Genomic DNA, 22,012 nt, shown 5'->3' with positions numbered 1-22,012 from the left:
TTACCCCCGTCCGACTATCGTCAACTAGCACCACATCATCCGCAAAGAGCATACACCATGGGATATCACCATGAGGCATTCACGTCAAGAATATAACAATAGGAGGTGAAGCTGACTCTAACAATAAGGCGATGAAGTCTACTTGAAACAAGAGTACATAGTTCTTTCCTTCACTAATCGCCACAAAATTTTAGCATGTTGTCTCACCTGATTTATAAAGCATTTTCACACCTGACTCCTTGATCATGTCATTCATGAATAAAAAAATACATAAGTAACTCTCCGCTTCAGAACTGTACTTGGCAATTTGCCATTTTTTAAAATAATATGCTATTATGATGAACTACAAAAGGTGAAACAAATGTCTGTCCTTATTTTAAGAACCCTACACTTGATAAAGTATAGGAAATATCCAGATAATCATAAATTTAACTGAAGTTCAGGGATGCATAAGCAGCAGTAAGAATCAAGTGTGTTAACTTGAGGATACCCTCAAACTTTCTATAGATTAAAATCTGCAAATATTCCTTCAAGTCAAAGAAACTGTTATATTAAATTTCCTCATGGAGAGGTCACCACATTTTCTTCCATACTTGCTTTGAAAAGGCGTTTAATATGTAATCTGCATTTGACTAAATAAGTTTCTATGTTGAGCTTCCAAATCATCTCTTAAATTTAAAGCCTAGACAATCTGTGAGATACTAAGGGGTTGTTTGGATGGATAGAATATACAAAACGCAATCTCTACAAATTAGAAAAACCGTCTAACCGAATAAAATCTTGTTTGGCTGTTCCAACTAATCCATAGATATAAAAAACGTGGTTCTCAGAAACCCAGAATTTCAAGTTTATGGAAAAACGAGAATTAGTAGTTTTCCTATAAACCCGTTTTGTAAATACTGGATCCTAACGGACTCAGGCCATCCCGTTCTTTTCTGGCAGCCTGCTCCTTCCTCATCTCACGGGATCTCACCGGAGAGATACATATCCAAACAAGAAACAAGAGAAGCCAGCGTTAACTTCTCTTACTCCAAACGTGATTGCTCATAAACTGATTAGTCAAAAACAAACTAGTAAAACTGATTTTACATAAAATCGGCTAAAAACCTATTTTCTATAAACTCATGGCTAATCATCGCTATCCAAACAACCACTAAATGACTGAACTTCCCTGAACCTTGTACTCATACTACAGTAAAAAAACTGCCCACATGATAAATTCTGACATTTGCTGGTGTGGAAAGGATAACAAAAGCTGCCGCTACATACCTTGACATACGGCAGCAACGTTGTCGATGGACACGAACCAAGCCTCGCAGGTTGTTTGCTCTAGGTCCATCTCTTTTGTAAATCTCAAATTGAGTTGAATTGTTGCTCTTGGTCAATGAGAGGCGAGATCCATGGAGGGAGATTGGATATGTGGGTTAGAACTTGGTCTTGAACACGGCGTGGGGACGCTGTGAACGCAGTCAGGGCGCAGCTGGTAGAAAGTCAAGGAGGAATCATCCGCCGAGTCCTTGTCCTATAGACCAATGATTATTAGTATAAAATATTTCAACAACTCATTTTCTAGTGTTAGATATATACCACAGTAAGAAAAAAATATATGCATAGATGTGGAATAATATCCAATCTAAAAAAAAGGGCAACCTGGTGCATGTAGCTCCCGCTTGCGCAGGGTCCAGGGAAGGGTCCGACCACTTTGGGTCTATAGTACGCAGCCTTTCCCTACATTTCTGTAAGAGGCTGTTTCCAGGACTTGAACCCATGACCTCATGGTCACAAGGCAACAGCTTTACCACTGCGCCAAGACCCATATCCAATCTAAAAACTTAGTTAATTTGTAAACTATTTATATTTACAGCATGATGGGGTCGAAGTTCACGAGGTTGTTCGGCCTAAAAGGCAAGCGGTATGGACAAGCGTGGATTTCTAGCCTAGGTGTCCTTTAGGAGCTCGATGGCCGGAGGATCTCCATTAATCAATTGTCTCTAAGCGCAACCAGGTTCGCCTCATGGTCACGGTCATATGCAGATCGAGATTGATCTCAAAACTCCTCAGTCATCACCATAAGTCGCAACAGAAAGAACTCCATCGTACTTGAGGGCGCTGGGTCCTCGGTCTTCTCGGCCATGGGAGATGCCGACGGTGGGCTCCTTCCTGCCACAGCCGTCAGTGCGGCGGAAATAGGGTGTTTGTGACAACATTTATTACGTATTTAAAATAGAGAAGCATTTGAGAGTAGCTAAAAAAAGTAACAATTGCTATGGTTAATAGATTGTTATATTGGTGATATATAACTGAAGTCCTGAACCAACCCATCATATTGGTTGATGTCAAAAAAAACATAATATTGTTAGTCTGCATCTTTGTTTCATTCCAAAAAGAAAGTTCAGATGCTTGTTTTTGTGATGTCTTTGACATCTCCGCAATGATGGATTTACCTTTTATGTGGCCAAAGCACTGTCAGAGTATGCATCATCTTATAATTGCTCAAAAAGTATTGCGTGTGTTAGAAGTTTGAATTAGGATTCAATCAAAGAACCTGGTAATAGTTGAACATAAATTAGGATAAAATTGCAATAATAATGGCCATCAATAGTTGCAACAGGAAGAAGAGGAAGATGGACATCATGCAGGTTTGCAGGTTTACCAATAACAATGTTCACCAATAATTATTATCATCAACCATAGCTGTTTTCTGTTTGTAACAGGAATGTTTAGGAAATTAGAAGCACAAACTCACTTTCTAACACACATGAGCACACCTGCACATATGGTGCTTCCTTCTGGCCATTTTCTGGGTGGCTTCCTCTCATCCTCGAGGCACCAAGAATCACGCAGGATAGCGGCAAAAATCACACTCACAGGCAGCATCGCCACAAGCACACACAACAGCGGTCAGCGGCACATCACACGCGCGCGCACACACACATGCACCTGCGTCAGCAAGCACACGCAGAAACTGAGAGAGAGAGACGGAGAGAAAGTGGTGTGTGTGTGTGTGTGTGTGTGAGAGAGAGAGAGAGAGAGAGAGAGAGAGAGAGAGAGATGGAGATAGTACCAAATCCGAAGCGACATGCAGCCAATCAGCCAAAATTTCATGCCTTCTATGATAATGTATACCTGAAGCATTCCATGTCAGAATATTTTCAGTGGCCTCAGCAACAATTGGCTCAACAATTTATAGATTTACTGCTAGGAGTGTCTTAAGGGGAGACTTGGCACAAATATACCTGTTGGAGGGCACTTCCAATTGGTGGCAATACTATGTTAGCTTTCTCCTCGGATGAGTTCAGCAAATCTTTAACATTTGGTGGCAACGACGACTTGGCCGAGCCATAGTAGTATACGAGGGACGACGTGGCTGCACTGCCCAGTGAGTGAATCCTCTGCTACAACAATTGAACATCAGTCGCCACGGCACCAGCTCCGGCCACCTTATCCTGAAATCCACCGGAAACGTCCGGGACCCCACCAGCGGCCTGCTTCTTGGTGGCTGCCACCGAGGACGTGAGGCTACCAGCGACTCCCCTTATCGCCTTCCTGTAGGCCCCGAGAGCGTCGTACGCCGACAGCCTGAGCTTGTCGTAGCCTTCGGTGAGAGCGTCCTCCGCCTGGAATATCTGCTTGCTGAGCTTGTCGATGAACCTGGCCACGGACTCCTCGACGCCGGTCGCGTCGGCCGGGAATGTGGTGGGCATCTCCGCGTCCATCAGGCCTGCTGCGCGGCATCGTCGGTGACCGCACCGACCACAGCGTCCGCGGCCAGGTCGACGGCGGAGACGGGCATCAACGGCGGGTCGACCCCGGCGCGCCAGAGAGGGTCGGGCAGCTCGGCGGCCGAGGCAACCCCGGCACGATGTCGTCGGGCGCGCCGGCGTAGGGGAGAAGATGGCGGAGTCGGAGAAGAGCGAGCGGTCGGGCACCGCCTGCGTGACGAGCGGGTCGGCGGGGAAGGACCTGAGCGCGCCGGCCTCGACCCTCCGCAGCGCCCACGCGCCGGCGGTCACTGGGCAGAGGGGGGAGCATGGGGTGGGCGCGGCGGAGCAGAAGGGCAGCATGGCGGGAGGGGTGCTGGCATCAGATGGGTGTGGGGCGGCATCCCTGAGGGGTCCCCAAGCCGATGCGTGATCCGGCGCGGCGGGAGGGGCTGGCCCCGAGGAGCGGCGAGCAGGCGTGTCCATCGGTCTGGAGTAAACCCGGTCATGGACAGCCCGGCCCGACGATCCGGCCCGAGCCCGGCCCAAAAAACCCGGGCCGGGCTTGACATTCGGGCCGGGTTCGGACCTTGTTTTGCAGCCCGAAAGATAGTTCGGGCCGGGCTTGGGCTTCACTTTTCATGTATTTCGGGCCGGGCTTTCGGGCTTCAGGCCGGGCTTGCACGTGCGTACACTGAAAAATAGCGTTCGTGCCGGGCTTTCGGGCTTCGGGCTTCATTTCGGGCCGGGCTCGGGCTTGAAAACAAGGAGTATTTCGGGCTCGGGCTTGAGAAATGAAGATCGGGCTTTTACAAGCCCGGCCCGAAACCCGGCCCGGCCCGGCGTTTGCCCGGGTTTAGTCTGGAGCCTGGCCAGCGCCACGGACTCAGGGGATCGGCGTCGGCTCCTGAAGGGGATCGGCGTCGGCTCCTGAAGGGGATCGGTGTCGGATCCTGGACGTGGTCGGCGGCGGCTCCTCAACGGGATCGGCGCCGTCTCCTGAAGAAGATCGATGGCTCCCATCGAAGTAGCCAGGGATCGACGGCGGCTTGATGGGCGAGGGCGGCGGCGAAGGGATGGATCGGCGGCGGTTTGATGGGCGAGGGCGGCGGCGAAGGGATGGATCGGCGGCGGCTTGATGTGCGAGGGTGGCTCTCGCTCGAGGGCACGCAGGCTTCGCTCGTTCGTGCGTACGATTCATGGATGGAGGGCGGCGAGTGAAGCGCGGCGGCGAAGGGATGAAGGGCGGCGGCGAAGGGAGACCTCGCTCGAGGGCATAGAGGTCGCTCGTACGTGCGGGCGATAGGTTTAGGTTTTTTTTGGCTGGTTAACCTTGGTAGGTCTTTTTTCGTTGGTTAACCTTTGTAGGTCTATTTTTTGTACGTGGGTGGGTGCGGGTTGGGGCCTCAGGAGAAGGTTTTTTCGGTTTGTGGTGGATAAGTCAGAGATGGGAGGAGGTATCAAAAAAACCCAGGAAAGATGGGACTAAGAAAAATCTAGAAGCAAGACTACCAACTGCTTCATTAGGGTAGAGATTTCGCAGATTTTGAGGGAAGCCAGGGACGATGATACTCCCAACAGGCACAAGAAGAAGACGCCGGGGGCCCAAGCAAGGTCCAACAAGGTAAACCCACGATATCCTCCTCGTTTCGTCATCTCCTCCCTCACTCCGTCCCCAAAGCTCTGCTCCTCCCTCCAATGGCACTGCTCTTCCCGCCCCCGGCCCTCTCACCCAAACCCCCCTTCCCATCCACCCTCCGATCGACGCGGCCGCGGCGCGCCACCTGCATCAGCAGCGTCTCCTCCCCTCGCCCTCCCGCTTCGGCGCCCTCCCCGTCCACCTCCTCGCCGTACGAGGCGCCGGCGCTAGACGGCGGCACGGAGATAAGGAAGAATAAGAAGAGGAGGAACCTGAAGCCGAGCTTCGAGGAGCAGGCCCTCCGCCGCTGGTCCGTGAGGGCGCCCTCCCAGCGCGCCTCCTTCCCCTGGCAGCGGCAGCAGCCGCAGCCGGCTCACCGAGAAGACGAGCGCGCGGAGGATCATGAGCCCAGTAGCGCCACGCTGCGGTCCATCGTCGAGTACTTCGACTACGACTCCTCGGAGGATGGCGGCGGCGGTGTCGGAGAGGGCAAGGACAAGGGCAATGACGGCGTGGCACACGGCGAGGCGGCCCAGGACCGGGATGAAGAGTCGCGTCCCCAACCGAACTACCTGCTCGGGACCCGGCCGTTCTCCGCGCCGTGGATGCACGGGCAAGAAGGACCCACCGTCGTCGACGGGCCGCTCTCGGGTCCGGTGGGTGGAGACGAGGAAGAGGCTGTCAGGAGTGGTGTGTTCGATGATGAGCTAGATTCGGAGGATGAAGACGAAGAATGGGTGGACAACAGTGAGGTATTGGAAGAAGAGCCAATGGCAGTGAACTTAGAAGAGGAATTGTATGAGGATGAGGATCCTGCTGCGCCGACAGCAAGTTCTTCTTTTCCGCTGGACTCTATACTGGAGGACCAAAGTTCCACAGGCAGTGGGTTCGACAGGAGTATTAGGCGAAGCAGTGTAAGCTCAATTGTCAACACACTCAGGAATTCGATGGAGGAAAGTGCCACAATTGGGAGCTCCGAAGGGGAAGATTTTGTCCAGAAGCTGGGTTCTGTGCTCCTCCCATGGGAGAGGGAGGAGGGGAATGCGTTCGATGGTGACAAGCGAGGGAGGCATAGCAACACCAAGTTGGCAGAGAGGACTATACCAGAACCAGAGCTGCGGAGGCTTAGAGACGCGGCATTGAGGATGAAGGAGAGGATGAGGGTTGGTCCAGGAGGGGTTACACATGCCATTGTGGAGAACATCCACAGTAAATGGAAGGTGGACGAGGTGGTCAAGATGAGGTTTGAAGGGCCTCCGAGCCTGAACATGAAGAGAACCCATGAGATACTAGAGGTACCTGTGGCATTGGCCTTCTTCACCCCTTTGATTTGCCTTATCACTACAGCCACAGATTGAGCAAAAGCATGTGTTATTGTTTTACGATGCTTTCAGTTCAGTGAAATCTGATAGGCATTTGTGGTCTTTGTTATTGTCAATCAGGACAGGACTGGAGGAACTGTGATATGGAGGTCAGGGAGGTCGATTGTCTTATACCGAGGAATGAACTACAACCTTCGATGCGTGCAGTCATATGCCAAAATTGCGGAAGTTGATTCATCCGAAAATGCTGGCGATGCCATTGGTGTTGTACCCAGCTCTGAAGAGCATGACTTGCAAAAGCCAACTGTTGAGCATGATTTGCAAAAGCCAGTTGTTGAGCGTAATTCGCAAAAGTCAAGTGCAGAGGATGTGAAAAGATCGACATCTGTCATGAATTTCTCTCAAGAAGCTACGGAAACGTTTGATATCGATAGCTTCTTGGATCAGTTGGGACCACGCTACAAGGATTGGTCTGGTCGCAGCCCCGTCCCTGTGGATGCTGACTTGCTTCCTGGTTTAGTTCCAGGGTACAAGCCACCATTTAGGCAACTTCCTTATAGGACTAAAATTAGTTTGAAAGATAAGGAAATGACAGCTTTGCGTAGACTTGCTAGACAAACTGCTCCACATTTCGCTCTAGGTACTGGAGTTTGTGAAGTTGCTTGCTTGTAATTACTTGTACTTAAGCTTCAATTATTTCTTCACACTTTTTTACATATTTGTGGACAGGGAGAAACAGGGAACACCAAGGCTTAGCTGCTGCTATTGTTAAAGTATGGGAGAAAAGTTCTATTGTAAAGATTGCCATCAAGAGGGGGGTGCCAAACACATGCAACGATAGAATGGCGGAGGAAATCAAGGTAAATTGGACATATTTAAAGATCATTATACCACATTATCTAAATGCTTAAAATCACATGAGATTGCTTTATATGCAGATTTTCTGCTTTTGCTTACTTTTTTTTATGAGGATGCAGTATGTTACCAATTGCCCCTTATGACTGATTCGATATTTATTGCATAAATCATACTGTTTGAAACCTTGAAGAGTGAGTTGCTGAGAAAGCAATTCCATGAATGGATATATTTGTTGTTGTATCTCCTTTTCGTACTGTGCAATGTTTTATCTTCCCCTGTTGATTCTTCTGAAGTATGTTTTGAACTCTGAATATGATCATTGTGTCCCTGCTCACGTTACAGCCTATGCATGTTTTTTCATGAGAACGTGTGTCTTGAATCTTTGTAACAAAACACATGCAGAAATTGACAGGAGGAGTACTTGTTTCGAGGAACAAGGAGTATATTAATTTCTATAGGGGAAATGACTTCGTGACTCCTAAAGTAAGGAAGGTCTTGGTGGAACAGCAACAACACGCAATTACTCAGCAGGAACAGGAAGAGCTGGCCAGGCTTAAAGCATCAGCCTCAATTACTCCCATCCCCAAAGCATTAAAGAATCCTCTAGTTGCTGGCACTCTTGCAGAAACTAGAGAAGCCACATCTCGATGGGGAGATTCACTTAATGACGAGCTGAGGAAAAAGGAGAATAATCGTTTGATTTTGGCCAAACATACCTCTCTTTTGAAGAACATGAAGAGAAAACTGATTTTGGTATGTTCTTCAAAATATACATGTAGAGGGGAAGTCTATATTTTCCTATTTTCATTGTTCATTTCCGAGGCAGCATTACACTTTCTCTCTCCATATTTAGAAAATCTAATTGCAGTCTATATATAATAAAAATTAATAACAACTCTTATGTATGTCCAGGCGAAAACAAAGGTTGCAAAAGCAGAGATGGCTTTGGCGAAAGTTCAGGAATATCTCTCTCCAGCAGAGCTTCCAACGGATCTGGAAACTATTACAGACGAGGAGCGTTTCCTATTCCGCAGAATTGGCCTGAAAATGAAGGCCTTTTTGATGCTTGGTACAACCGAAACTTTTCACATAGAAGTTGCAATGTAGGAGGCATAGGGTGAACATCTCATGATTTACCTCTGTTTGTTAAAATTTCGTAGGCAGGCGGGAAGTTTTTGATGGTACTGTGCAAAACATGCACTTTCATTGGAAGCATCGAGAATTGGTCAAAATTGTTGTGAAGGGAAAGACCTTTGAACAAGTTAAACATATTGCAATCTCTCTAGAAGCTGAGAGTGGAGGTGTGCTCATTGCACTTGACAAGACAACAAAAGGATATTCAATCATTTTCTACCGTGGTAAGAACTATAAAAGGCCCCAAGTTTTAAAGCCACGGAACCTATTGACAAGGAGAAGAGCAATGGCACGGTCCATTGAGCTCCAAAGACGAGAGGTAACTCAACCGTAAACTCTGATCCTCCTCTTTTTGTACAATTTGTACCTACCTTTTATATATCGGATGGCTGAACATTTTCAGGCATTAAACCATCATATCTCAGTTCTGCGACACAAGATCTGGAAGTTGAAATCACAGCTTGTAAGGCAATTTATATCTGATTTCATCGAATCTAATTTTTCCATGTTAACACTTCTTGATGATGCGCTACACCTTTGTTATCATCATCAGGTACAGATGAGGGCTGCTGGGAGAAAACAGGATGCAGAGTTACTCCAAACAGTTGAGGACGATTTGTCTTCAGATGATGATAATATACAGGTAAATCATTCATGACCAGGCTGGCTTAGCAAAATACTTGATTAGAGAATCGTTTCCTGCAAGCTAGAGTGATTCCTTTCAAGCACTCTCTACAATGGCAATGTACATGTGTCCTTGCATATCGTCTCAGTATCACAGACACTTCACTTTTTTTTGAAAGTACTATCTTAGATGCTAATATTAGTCTCGTGCTCCTTCCGTCCGAAAAAGCTTGTCCCTCAAATGGATGTATCTAGCACCAACACTAACTTGGTGCTAGATACATCCATTTGAGGGACAACCTTTTTCGGACGGAGGGAGTATGATTTTAGTAAGTTGCTTGGGCGATTGCCTCTAAAAACCAAGAGGCTGATAGGTAGCTTCTGCTGTCGCAGGATGAAGGGGATGAAGCTTACCTGCAAACTTACGGCAGCGACGATGAGGACGATGCGGACGATGATTCCAATGAATATCTCTGAGTTGTGGCAGTTTTAACCGATGAAGCTCCAGGCCAGTGTTCTTCCCTCGCGTGGCCAATTGGTAAGTCGACACATGCCTGTGTGGTTTCGAGTTCGGCATTGCTACATCACACCGATAGCATGTATGTAGCCTTCCACTGAAGATGTTGCCAGTATGTGGTTCATATGGTTCCTTACCACCAATGAGGATGTAACTTCAGTGGCATCATTTTGCATTTGCCACGGGCACCTCCATGCCCCTTGTCAAAATGTAGACTCAAACAAGGTTTGCTCTAACATATGGCCAAGCTGGTGTTTCGTTCGACCGTGTACTTTGGTTCATGTTTTATCTGTAAAGCGGGGTAAGAGCTGTTCCGAGAGACCATAAAAATATCTTAGAATCTTTTACATTGTATAATGTAGTGCAAGCAAATTGTAAGGAAACCTATCTATGGATTGCAACGAATAAAACGACAGATCAAAAATCTCACGCGGGGTTTTATTTTTTTGAAGGAATAAAATCCTCCAGAAAACATACATCAACTCAATGTACCACAAAGTCTTACGTTTCTCACGTTTGAAAGGCGCGCTCTACTGAAAGTAGCTTTTTTTTTTAGAATCTCTACTGAAAGTAGCCTGAACAATGGCCGTGTTATCCATCTCTTTGGCACAAAATACGTCTCGTGCTGGGCTGGGCTGGGCTGGGCTGAGCTTTAGTGCTTTACCATTTCAGCCCCTCTGCTTCCCTCGCTTTGTGAGTGAGTTTCCCTCCCCTCCCCTCTTCTCCCCGTCTCGAATTTTGAATTCCCGTCGAGTTTCTCCGATCCCCCACTCCGCCTGTCCGCCATGGACCCGGAGCCGCAGCGGTGGGCGGCGACGTACACCACGCAGCTGAGGCAGAAGCGCAAGGCCTACCACGACGGGGTCCTCCTCCTCCGCCCGGACTCCCGCCGCCTCGTCCTCCTCGACGACGCCGGCGTCACCATCGACGCCAGGTCCCTCCGCGCCGGCGAGTCCGTGTCCGAGGGCGCCTCCGTCGAGTTCCCGTGCCACCTCGTCGACGTCGGCGAGGCCCAGCACGTCCCCACCGCCGCCCGCCCCGGAAGGCCCTCCGAGCCCGCCGCTCCCAGAGCCGCCTACCGCGGCGGCGCCAGGGCGCGTCACGGCGTGGCCAACACCTGCGCTCCCCGCGCGTTCGTGAACCCACCCACGACCGGCGCCGGCAAAACTGAAGCCACGGGCTCTGGCTGTGCCAGGCCCGCCGGTTCGACGTCCCAAGGTTTGCGCGCCACCTGTTCTACGTATGTCCTGTGGAGGCTGAACAAGCTGGCTCTGCCCTGCCCCGAGGGCTGAATGAGTAGGATGCGCTTTTGTTTGCAGAGTGGAGCGCGATGTACACCACCCAGGTTTCGCAGAAGGCTAAGAGGTATCACGACGGCTTCGTGAAGCTCGTTCAATCTGGGTTGTATTCCAAGCAGGTAGGATGCAATGCGCATCTCTGATAAGTGTTTTCCATTCGTATATCGAAGGCCGGAGATGCTAGTTAGTAACCATAGGCTGATTGGCATGCGATCAGTTTATTTCGGGTGATAAAATGTCTTGAATCATCGTGTGAATTAAAATGTTTCAGATCGTTTTGCTGGATGAAGAGGGCCAAGTACTGGGGACCAGGCACCTCAAGTCAGGGGAGTGTGTGGGAAGCGGCAAGAAATGCAGTTTTCCTGGCTATCTGATTGAGATCGGCGAGGCCACAAATCTAACAAAGGTTGGTTTCGTACATCTAGTATAGATAGACTTGTGTGCCAAATATGCTGGTGTGCCTCCTGAGACTTTCTGATTTCTTGTTGCGACTTATAGAAAAATCCTAGAGAACATTTTCTGTGCTGTCATTGAAAGGATGTGTTTCTGCATTGATAAATATGAAGGTGGAGAACCTAAATCTTCAGAAGAACACATGGTGCAGACAAGACCAAAGGGAGTGGAGAATGCGAATAGCAAAATGGGAATTGGAACAACAAGTTCCCTGAAATTCATCAGTCCACAGAAGTTCCATTGTAGGTGGACTTGAAGTTACAAATCCTTCCAGCATATCATAGTGAGAACCTCATTTGTCTCAGCAATTTTGGAGCTTTTGACAAGAGTAAATCAGAAGCCACTTCTAGTTCTAACAAGCCAGAGCTTGGAAAGAGTGAAGTTGCAGCTGCTGGCAGCACAGGGAGCCTTATGGGTTCAGCAGACTCAAGTTTCAAAGGTTAATGTGTAGCCTCCCGTATAAACGATGCTTGTGCTTTGAACATGTAATGTATTATTTTTATTATATATTGAGGCTTATATAGAATGTGCATCCTTTTGTAGAAGTGGAATGGAGTGTCTTATACACTGCCCAACTAATTCAAAAGGCAAAGAAGTTTCATGATGGCGTTATAAGGCTTGTCCAAGCTGGTCCAAATGTAAAGCAGGTTAGCAACCAACGCTCAGTTCTTAATGGACATGCTAATTTGAGGTTGGTGTTTTATGATAGCTTTAACAGAGGAGATGCTGTTGGATTATATCAAATCAAATGCTGTGATGACTGTACAAAGGTGTTTTTAGCTGTATTAACTGTATTTGCAGATTCTTTTACTGGATGAAGAAGGTGGAGTGCTTGGCACCAGATATTTCAATCCAGGTGAATCTATTGAATGTGGAAAGAGATGTCAGTTTCCTAATCATATTATCGAAGTCACTGAGCTCAGAAATAAAATGAAAGGTTAGTTTCGTTCGTGCTTAAGGACAGTCATTTTTGTATCCAGTTTTCCACTTATAATTCTGCATCTGCAAATAGGTGAGTTCTACTTGTAGAAACATATTTTTTTGTTCTGTAACATGTGAGATTTCTTATTAGTTTGCTAATTTGTATGCAGATGTAGAACACACACATGCTGCTGGGGAGGCTTCAAGTCACACAGTGCCTAAGAATGGAGAGAATATGCGTGAAAAGGATGACAAAAGTAAATCTCCAAAGTTTGTTAGTCCATTCAAGCTCCATGGTATGTGATCACAAGGTTACACAAACATTGGACGTGTCTTCCTGCTTACCACAATTCTATTTGCAATCATTCATCTGTCTCCACAATTAGCAGATCATCGGAAGACTAAAACAAGAAGCACTACCGACTCTAACAAGCCACAGGTCGGAAAATCAGCATGTAGTAACGTGGGCGATCCACTTAACTATCATGGTAGCTGAGCTTAACTTAATAATCAGTTTGTTCTATTTTCTGCTGCATGTATATCTTAATGTAGTAAAGCCGCTGTTTGTTTCCAGTATTTACGGATCTTCAGAGGGGTAAACCAGATTGCACGGTTGGTTACAGAAGAACAGACCTGGGGTCAACATCTAGCGACATCGACAATCAACATAAATTCAATGGTACCTGGGCTTAATTTTACACACTATTTCTAATATTTTTGCAGTTGCTTATATACTTTTATGTAGTGAGACACTGAGACTGCTGGTGGTTTCCAGATTTTGCAGATAACCAGAGGGGCACATCAGAACTATCTACCAGCAAATCAACATTTAATGACCTGGGAAAATCAACATTTGGTGGAATGGATGATCCACATAAATTTGATGGTACTTGGGATTAATTTTACGCACTGTTACTATTTCTGCAGCTTCTTGTATACTTTTATGTAGTGAGAGTGAGACTCCTGGTGGTTTCCAGATTTTGCAGGCACCCAGAGGGGTACATCAGGATTTTCTACCAGTTATAACCGGCCAGAAGTTGGCAAATCAACATTTAATGACCTGGGAAAATCAACATTTGGTGGCATGGATGATCCGCATAAATTTGATGGTACTTGGGATTAATTTTACACACCATTACTATTTCTGCAGCTTCTTGTACACTTTTATGTAGTGAGAATGAGACTGCTGATGGGTTCCAGATTTTGCAGATATCCAGAGGGGTAAATCAGGATTTCCTACCAGCTATAACCGGCCAGAAGTTGACAAATCAATTCTTAATAGAATGGATGATCCACTAAAATTTTGTGGTACTTGGACTTGATGCTCATACTTTCATCCTAGCTCTACTACTGGCTGGTGTTTGAATGCAAAAAATAACCATGTTTATCCACAATTTGCAGGTCTTCGGGATGGCAAATCAGTGTGTCCCACTAGTTTTGTCAGGAGAGAGGTTGGAAAATCAAAATTTGGCAACGCTGATGATTCTTTACGGACTGGTTTGTAAACCTTTACTGAACTGCTAGCTTAAATATCTTTGCATAGTTCCTTCCAGACAAGACAAATAGGAAGAAAAATAGATTAGTTTGTTATGCACCTGTGGTGAATGCCACAAGGACAGTGGACTTTTGAGAGGCAATTTACTGCTATTCCTTGGACTAGCCAAGAATCATGGATACACAACTCAAATATGACAATCCGATCAGTTGTTATACAAAGAGTGAACATATTTTAACATGTAAAACAGTAACTGGTTACCATTCATGAAACAGATTACAGCTGGCATTGTGTAATATTCCGTACATAACATGTAACGCCAAAGTTAATGGTGAACAAGTAGGGTTTGTTATTCGAGACTAATGCTCAGCTAAGGCGGGTTCGAGTAACTCCACAGTACCAACTCCGAATTAGTTTGATATAGGTGTCAATTAACAGTTCAGGATGTTTGATTGCTTGCACCGTGAACTCGTGAAGTGTTCAGTTACATAGCACCGTGAAGCAACTGTTGCAGAGTCGTGATGTATGGAAAATGGTTCTTCCTTATTTCCTTTAATTCGCTTGATAGGTAAATAGTAAATCTAGATACATGATTCTGTAAACATTACAAGCATTAACATTTGAAACAGCCGTGGTCTATTCTTCAGTTATGCACATTTTCCTCAACTTGTTCTTGCTTATTACCAGAAGACTAATTGACAATCAAAGTTCGGAACGTCATAATTTAGAAACAAGTACTTAAAGAGTCCCCACAGTGCTGCACTAGTTATTGCAAAGTAAGATGCTCATTCTGAAGGAAATATTTTTTCCAAGGTGCCTGCTTGATCCTTGTGGTATCAACTTGGATGGCTTGCACAACTACTCCAATTCATGTTTATTGATGTGTTTGCACAACTACTCCAATTCATGTATATTCATGTGCTTTTATATTAATAACAATAACGTCATTTTGATCTATAGCTTCCCAAATACTATCTATCATGAAGCCCCCAGCTGGATTGTCTCACTTTGCTACCCAGCTTCGTACATCTGTGCAATCTTGCTTGAAGCTGGATACTGCACATGCAAAGAACTCAGCAATCACTCATAATAGGAATGAATTATCAGGGAATGCTTATCCAACTTACAATCATCAGGCCATCATGTAAGATGTTAATGCTTTGTTTCATGTTTAAATTCTAGAATATTGCCTTATAGTGAGGCTCCAACATGGCAAATAGAATAACAAGTGAATATTGACACTAATGATGTTTCTGTAGGAAACCACCAGCTTTTGATGCTTCGGACTTGGAATTGATAGATCTCCCAGGATCTGAGATGTGCAATGCAAACGAGCAGAAACTAGAATCATCAGGCAATCTTAACACTGTAAACTGTAATGGTACAGGTAAGTTGCTTCAGTGAACTTATTCACACCGAGACCAGCTTATACATCTTACCAAGCGTCCGTGCCAGTGCCACGCGAGACTAAACGACAAATGCTGCCATACTGGTCTGTACTTGACAGGTTCTGCGCCAATTCCGAATGACACTAGCATGCCAAACGTGCGAGAAGACAAAAGTGGAAGTGCAGATCAGGTTTGCACCCTATGCTGTCAAAATTTTCCCTGGGGCCTTGTTCGGTTCCTTCAGATTTGAAGGGGTTTGGAGGGGATTGAGAGGGATTAAATCTCCTACAAGTCAAAATCCACCTCAATCCCCTTGTGGGAGGGATTAACCGAACAAGTCCTGAGGAGGAAAGTTTTAACACTGAATTTGAGGAAGCTACTGCTTCAGCTTACTGTCAAAATATTGTGCGCCCACAGCCGGAGTTTCATTATCATCAGATGAGGCTATGGAAGTTCTAGTTTTAGTGTTACGTCATAAAAAAAATCTTGCACATACTATGTTATGTTAGTCGTCTGACTTGTGCCATTGTGCGTCTGCAGCTCGGTGCAAAAAACACAGCAGAGGACCCTAAATATGATGGCCCTTCTCGTACGTGTAGAGATCCCACGATCCAGGATTTGATAGATGACTGCCCTTCTTTTGATCTTGGCTTCTAATGGAAGTGGAAGGTACAGCTCTATTTTGTACTCGTGCTGCATAATCTTTACTCCTACAAAGATGTCTACCTCTCTCCTATCTTCGTCAGCAATTTGTATGCTGCCCCTGACCCAGCTCCTCCTTATTGATAGAGCCTACTATATGATTTTATTATTTATAATAACTTAGGGACAACTTGCTAGTCACATTAGATAACATAATCTGGGATATTTGCTTCGCATATTGCACATAGTGAAGCATGTCTGAACTTGACCCATCTCGAAGCGCATGCTTTACTTGCACAAAACTCGTATTTTGGGCATGTTTGACATGCCGCGTTTTGAAGCCACAAATCAGGATGAAAGTAAAAAAAATCTTGAAATATCTTCCGTGGCAAACGCAGCTTCTGTGAAGACATGAACCGGTCACCATCGACCATCCATGACTTGGTAGAATCATACTGACCTACGTAACAAAAACCCACGCCTTTCACAACAGCACAGTAGAAGTTTCTCCTTGCCCCTTTCGTCTCGCCGGCAGCTGATCACTGCAGCACGTGGTGGTGAATTGGATTCACGCGCCTACGTCCCACTCGTGGACCAACAGCTGCTGGATCTATCTATGTACTGTCGTTAGGTAAAACCACCGGCTGCTACATGCCCAATAGAGCACCAATACATACGAGGCAACTTCCAGGCCTAACCCGTGTACACTCGTTCGCTTCTCTGCTGCCGCCTACCAGTTGGGAAGCTGTGCACAGCTTTTGCACGTTGTCTAAAAGCCTTGCACGTAACAGGAAAACGCACAGCCTGTGGCAACTGGCAAGCCAGAGATTGCTCTGTACAGTCCATTCGAAATGTACGCTTGGACGGCTTCAGAAACGAAAATATCTGTGCAGAAACTGTTGACTCGTGTGGTTTCCTTTGCTTGCTTGCTGAGCTTTGCTTTGCATTGTATGCAGGGTGCCGTGCATGGCTTGGGCGGACTGTGTCACGAAACGATCAGATCTCTTGATTGCTGGCGAGAGATCAGGCAAAAGCAGCAGTTTTTCTCAAGAAATTAGGCGCGTTGAGCGGGTGAAGGAATGATCCTACGTGTGGGTGGTCACTGTACAGTTTTTTACTCTTGTCTTGCGTCCTTGTTTATGTTAGCGAGTGATTGCTTTACCTTTTGAGTTATACTACTAATATATAGCATGGCCTTTCCGTTGCTTTACCTTTTGTTTTATAAATATAAAGCATGGCCTCTTTGTTGATAAAATCAGAGACTGAAACATGTATTTGCAAAAAAAAAAACATGTATTTGCAGTGAAAAGTCATGGATGCTGTTTATAGAATCGAAATCTCATGGAGACTTTTTTATATTGTTGGCAGTTTTGTGGAAATCAACGTTGTTGAGACTCGTTTCAAAACAGAAAGTCCATACGGGTTCCTTTGATTTGCAACGTTTCTAAGACATGAGAATAGGAAGAATACAAAAATGACACGTGTTCTTAAATTCTAGCCTTTGTTGCGAATTATAAAAAGCATTTTGGATATTTTAATGTGGACTGCATACGGATTGAAATGAGTGAACAAACACACTAAAACACATCTATACACCTGATTCAGAAAAAAGTTGCAGCATCTTATAATTTGGAACATATGGAGTATATGATTATTAGGAAACTATAGGATTAGCATAAAATAGTGTATGACCCACCCCAACAAAAGCAAATAATTTTGTAACAGAATGTGTTAAGTGGATGGATTTTCTTCTTCAAAATAGAGTGCAAACAAATCTTCTTAAAGAAAAAGGTCCTAAGATTTGAATCATGTGGACGAAATGACGTGCACAGACTAAACTCATGATAAACTGTATGTGAAATTCATTTGAACCAAGGACCTATAATTGTCACAGCAAAATGTTAAAGAGGTCTATTGAAAAAAGAAAGAAAAAAGTTAAAAAGAGGCCTACTTTTACTGCTCGAATACATACATTCATTTAGTACGTAAATAATGTTTGAAGCAATGAGTAGTGGTATTGTTTTTGGTGGCGGAGTGAGTCACACATCTGGCTCAAGTGGAAGGTGATGTGGCGGCATCAGCGGGGCACACACGTCCCCACACACACCGCCCCCTACTGCCTACCCATCACACCACTCCAAGCAGAAAACAGCAGCAAAATATAATAATACAAGTTACTATTAAAAAAGAAAACCAAAGGGAGACGAGGAGAGAGAAACCTATGGATAGGATTCCACAGATTCCCATCGAGATCGAGATCGAGGTCGAGGTCGAGGAGGCCGCGAGACGGCACGGATCCCCCCCTCGCTCGCCCCCAGAAACGGAAAACCGGGGAATAAAATCGTAGTCAAAGACGGACGGGGAGGACGAGCAGCAGAGCAGCAGCGGAAATCCAGCCTTCGTCGGAAGCACGGCGCGGCGCTGTCAGTCGGCCAGCCAAGGTAAGTAACAAAAAATGACGAGAAAATTTCTTTCTTTTAAATTTCATTTCACCAGTAGTAACAATAATAAGTAACTAAAAATATCTGTCTTTGCGTCTGATTGTTCCCCTTGCTTTGCTTTCAAGTCATTCTCCGGGGGCAGCAGACAGACAAGCAACGCAACGCAACGCAAGGGACGCAAGAGAGAGTGCTCCGATCCCATCCCCTGCCTGCCCGCGGTCTCCGCGAGCTCTTCTCCCCCCTTCTCCATTTATTAGGGGCAGGTTCACTTCTTGATCCACTCGTCTCACCTAATAGTACTAGCTCGTAGCCGGCCGCACGGATCAGCGCCTTCCTCTTCGCCGCTCAAGCTTCCGGCACCCGGCTCAGAATCTTCACTTCGTCCCGGCTCCACTTCTTGCCGATCCAGGTCAAGAACCCTCGCCTGAAATTTTTCTTGCTCCATGATTGCCCATGGCGTCATGCCATCATTCGATGGAGTCGAGGTTTGGGGTTAAAGTTAAAAAGATGTGTCAATCCGAGCTGTTCCCCGGGCCAGATCCGGTCGCCATGATTCCTCTGCTTCCTTGATAGGCGTCGGGGTCGGGGGTCTGTCGGCGGTACTCGCGTAATCTTTTACTACTACTATATACTTACCTTCCAAAGTCACACTACCACTGGAATTAGTAGCGACGGTTACTTTCTTCTTGGCGATGGATGGAAATAGTAATGGTTGCTTCCTTTGGGCCTTTGGGGAAGCAGCATAGGATACATGGTACTAGTATCATTTACAGCGTAGCACTGTCCTACTCCTATATCTGGCGTCCAAATTAATTTCGACACGAAGCAGTTCACTGGGGACGTTTGTGAATTGTTTACATCATAAGCTTGAGTTTATCCAATAATTTCGGGAATGTTTGTGAGTTATGCATGTTATAGAAGGTTTTGGTGATGCTATTTCCGCTTTATGCGACATGTGTGTATGAGCTAATGCTGATGGTCAACTTCCTGATGTGCAGGCAGCTTCTTGACATGCGACACTGATGGCGGCGGCAGAAGCGAGAGCTGCTTGGCAACGGGCCGCAAACCGCTGCTTATTTCAGGAGGATGCAAAGAGAGCTCCAAAACTGGCCTGCTGTCCACCGACAATGCAACAGCATGAAGCAAACAGCGGGAACCCCACCAGTCCGCGAGACTGCCACATCCCGAATTTCATGCATTTGAACTGGAACCCGATGAACTCCAATCAGCCAATAGATGCCTGGTTTCTTCAGCTGCAGCCCAATTTCGGGTGCCACAAGGTGCTTTCTGGCGAGCATCTGAATTACATGGGCGGAGAAGCCAATGCCAAGAAAGTGGACAGTTTCTCGCCTGTCTCTACTCTTGACGACATCAACACGAAGAAGAGCGAGTGCCCTTCTGAGCCACCGTGGATGATTTCGACGGCTTTTATGAAGCAAACATCTGAAGCACCTTGCGAAGGGTGCCCTCAAACGAGTCTCAAGTGCAGAGGAAATTCCAATAACTTCCTTCACGAGGATAAAGAGGTTATGGACTTCAAAACTTTTGATCCTTTGTTTCCGAAGAAACCGAAGAAGGCATGCTATGAGATGGATCCACCTTGGGAACAAGACAGGAAGTCTCAGCCCTGGTGGCAAGTAGCTGACGAGGAAGGATTGGCTTCGCTTGTTGCAGAAAGAGCAATGCAGCACATTGAGAACAATGATCTGCCAAAACCCACTCAGATAGTGCGTATTCATGGGGCAAAATTGAACGGCCATGAAAACAAGGATGGCTGTGGGAATTCATCTTCTTCTTCTGGTAAAGAGTCGCAGCCTCAACTTCACGACACTATGATGTGCAGCTATAGCCTCTCAAGCACCAATGAGATGAATTCATCTGACGGTGGAGGCTGGCAACAGACTCGCAAAAATGATGCGCATGGGTATGTGTGGTTTCATTTGTCTTGTTTCATAACCATCAAAACTACAACTAGGAGCCCTCCTTTGTAGATTTGCACGCCACACGTACTTTCTTTTCGTTTATTATGTAGTTTTTCACTACAAGGAATCTTTTATAGCCCCATTATCTGCATATTACATCCAACCCTAGTTAGGCTGAAATTAAAGGAACAGGCTGTTTAATTAGCTCCAGTCTGTATATATGTAGTGAATCTCTGTCAGTCCTTTGTGCGTTCTCATAATCAAAATTGCAAGCCAGTTAAACTTGTTTTCGGTAATTTTGCGACAAGAACAAAAAACTTATTTTGGATAAAAGGTAAATGCACCCGGGTAAAAGTTGGCTGAATTTAATTTTAATGTAATATGGCATCATGTCCACTGATGTCCATTTTATGCCTCTTTTGTAGTATATTGTTATTATGTTATTCCTGGAAATACCTCAGGTGCCCTTTCCTTCATCCAAGCTTCTTCCAGATTTCTGTGCATTTATTTATATCATTACATTACATTTGAAATGCAGGGGCACGCAGGATTCATATAGTAGTGGTGATCATACACCAGGCAGCAAGCCCACATATCAGAATCAGAAAGACGCCGAGAGGGCCCAGCTACTGGACGCTCTTCGCCATTCGCAGACACGGGCTAGGGAAGCCGAGGTGGCTGCCAAGAATGCTCATGATGAGAAAGACCATGTCGTCAAGCTACTGTTTCGTCAGGCCTCGCACCTCTTTGCGTGTAAGCAGTGGCTGAAAATGCTGCAGCTGGAGAACATATGCCTCCAGCTCAGGCTGAAAGAGCATCAGATAGCAGCCATGTTCCCGGAGCTTCCCTGGACGGTGATGAAGGATGAGAAGGCCGAGCCAGAAGGGGAGCGAAAAGGCAGGGCAAAGAAGAAAGGCAGGAGGCAGAACAAGGAAGGTGGCTTCTGCAAGGCCATCATGTTTGCAGTTGGCGTAGGCATCGTCGGCGCGGGATTGCTCCTTGGCTGGACCTTTGGGTGGCTGCTGCCCAGGTTGTAAGTTCTTCTACCTAGCGTGCAGTTCGACGAATAGGTGGTAGGTAAAGAAAGCTCCAGATATCTGCTTTGTGGAGTAGGAGGATGAAATGATGGAATTCTTAGAACCACTCATATTTGGAAGCCTTGCTGGTGATATCTCTGCGCGGTCCACGCCACGCCTTTCGTGTATATATAGGAAGGGTTTTAGTGTACATATTTGCCAGAAATGGGTATTTCTGGCACACCTGTTGGTTCCATGGGTGATGGGTTGAAGGTGTAAATAGTGTGCCTGAGTGGTGGTGGAACTTCAAAATCAGTCGACTTGAACGGTGTGTAAGCCTGTACTGTAAGTATGTCTGTTTAGACAATGTGTACTGTAAGCATATGTAACTTTGTTGTCTTCTTGATGTAAGAGGAGTTGTATTAGTCGCTGGTTGGTAGCGACTACATGTAAACCTGGGCAGCAAGCCTATAACTTGGTTCTTTGTTTAATGTATGTAAGCGAAGTTGTATTACTCAGCTTGGTGTTGACCAACTGAGCACAATTTGGTGGCAATTTTATCTTTTTGTTGTTCTTGTTGATAGTTTAAAGTTACCGAGAGTTATTTTAATCTCAGAAAACAAAGTCCATCAAGCAGTAGG

The 22,012-nt window shown here is 46.0% G+C and overlaps 3 protein-coding genes across 16 annotated transcripts; all 3 read left to right on the top strand.

The window, feature by feature from the left end:
- Positions 1-5,392: 5,392 nt before the first annotated feature.
- On the top strand, positions 5,393-11,723 carry LOC123103564 (CRM-domain containing factor CFM3, chloroplastic/mitochondrial). 5 transcript variants are annotated; one of them, XR_006449864.1, is made up of 12 exons: positions 5,393-6,635; positions 6,783-7,302; positions 7,392-7,522; positions 7,923-8,273; positions 8,433-8,589; positions 8,681-8,973; positions 9,058-9,117; positions 9,208-9,297; positions 9,672-9,816; positions 11,115-11,212; positions 11,365-11,499; positions 11,660-11,723. XR_006449864.1 is itself a non-coding variant. In XM_044525186.1 (9 exons), the coding sequence occupies exons 1-9, from the start codon at positions 5,400-5,402 to the stop codon at positions 9,753-9,755; spliced, it is 2,922 nt and encodes a 973-aa protein (XP_044381121.1). In that variant the 5' UTR covers positions 5,393-5,399; the 3' UTR covers positions 9,756-10,057. The 5 variants fall into 5 exon arrangements, 2 of the variants coding, with proteins under 2 accessions (XP_044381121.1, XP_044381120.1); XR_006449863.1 differs by having other exon boundaries at positions 9,058-9,297; XR_006449862.1 differs by lacking the exon at positions 11,115-11,212 and having other exon boundaries at positions 9,058-9,297.
- LOC123103566 (uncharacterized) lies at positions 11,674-17,323 on the top strand. 5 transcript variants are annotated; one of them, XM_044525188.1, is made up of 15 exons: positions 11,674-11,985; positions 12,090-12,193; positions 12,348-12,483; positions 12,638-12,763; positions 12,857-12,955; positions 13,042-13,146; positions 13,243-13,353; positions 13,445-13,576; positions 13,668-13,775; positions 13,869-13,964; positions 14,923-15,106; positions 15,222-15,349; positions 15,470-15,540; positions 15,891-16,019; positions 16,949-17,323. In XM_044525188.1, the coding sequence occupies exons 1-14, from the start codon at positions 11,958-11,960 to the stop codon at positions 16,005-16,007; spliced, it is 1,545 nt and encodes a 514-aa protein (XP_044381123.1). In that variant the 5' UTR covers positions 11,674-11,957; the 3' UTR covers positions 16,008-16,019; positions 16,949-17,323. The 5 variants fall into 5 exon arrangements, with proteins under 5 accessions (XP_044381123.1, XP_044381124.1, XP_044381122.1 ...); XM_044525189.1 differs by having other exon boundaries at positions 12,854-12,955; positions 13,677-13,775; XM_044525187.1 differs by having other exon boundaries at positions 12,854-12,955.
- Positions 17,324-18,182: 859 nt separating this feature from the next.
- LOC123103568 (uncharacterized) lies at positions 18,183-21,889 on the top strand. 6 transcript variants are annotated; one of them, XM_044525197.1, is made up of 4 exons: positions 18,201-18,433; positions 18,579-18,696; positions 19,432-20,357; positions 20,894-21,889. In XM_044525197.1, exons 3-4 carry the CDS (start codon positions 19,456-19,458, stop codon positions 21,390-21,392), a joined length of 1,401 nt encoding a protein of 466 aa, XP_044381132.1. In that variant the 5' UTR covers positions 18,201-18,433; positions 18,579-18,696; positions 19,432-19,455; the 3' UTR covers positions 21,393-21,889. The 6 variants fall into 6 exon arrangements, with proteins under 6 accessions (XP_044381130.1, XP_044381132.1, XP_044381127.1 ...); XM_044525192.1 differs by having other exon boundaries at positions 18,202-18,433; positions 18,579-18,842; XM_044525198.1 differs by having other exon boundaries at positions 18,209-18,433; positions 18,576-18,696.
- The last annotated feature ends 123 nt before the right edge of the window (positions 21,890-22,012 follow it).

The sequence above is a fragment of the Triticum aestivum genome, chromosome 5A (assembly GCF_018294505.1).
Source record: "Triticum aestivum cultivar Chinese Spring chromosome 5A, IWGSC CS RefSeq v2.1, whole genome shotgun sequence".
NCBI lineage: Eukaryota > Viridiplantae > Streptophyta > Magnoliopsida > Poales > Poaceae > Triticum > Triticum aestivum.
Note: the sequence above shows the minus strand (reverse complement) of the source record. Positions and strands in the feature narration are given on the sequence as shown.

What these genes read in the sequence shown, in the direction of transcription:
- LOC123103564 (XM_044525185.1), top strand. Translation starts at nt 5,400, where the DNA reads ATGGCACTGCTCTTCCCGCCCCCGGCCCTCTCACCCAAACCCCCCTTC. An exon ending in TGCTCCACATTTCGCTCTAG is followed by an intron (nt 7,303 to 7,391) that starts GTACTGGAGTTT and finishes ATTTGTGGACAG; the next exon opens with GGAGAAACAGGGAACACCAA. An exon ending in TGAAGAGAAAACTGATTTTG is followed by an intron (nt 8,274 to 8,432) that starts GTATGTTCTTCA and finishes ATGTATGTCCAG; the next exon opens with GCGAAAACAAAGGTTGCAAA.
- LOC123103566 (XM_044525187.1), top strand. Translation starts at nt 11,958, where the DNA reads ATGGGTTCAGCAGACTCAAGTTTCAAAG. An exon ending in TGATCCACTAAAATTTTGTG is followed by an intron (nt 13,776 to 13,868) that starts GTACTTGGACTT and finishes CACAATTTGCAG; the next exon opens with GTCTTCGGGATGGCAAATCA. An exon ending in TGTAAACTGTAATGGTACAG is followed by an intron (nt 15,350 to 15,469) that starts GTAAGTTGCTTC and finishes TGTACTTGACAG; the next exon opens with GTTCTGCGCCAATTCCGAAT.
- LOC123103568 (XM_044525195.1), top strand. Translation starts at nt 19,456, where the DNA reads ATGGCGGCGGCAGAAGCGAGAGCTGCTTGGCAACGGGCCGCAAACCGC. An exon ending in CGCAAAAATGATGCGCATGG is followed by an intron (nt 20,358 to 20,893) that starts GTATGTGTGGTT and finishes TTTGAAATGCAG; the next exon opens with GGGCACGCAGGATTCATATA.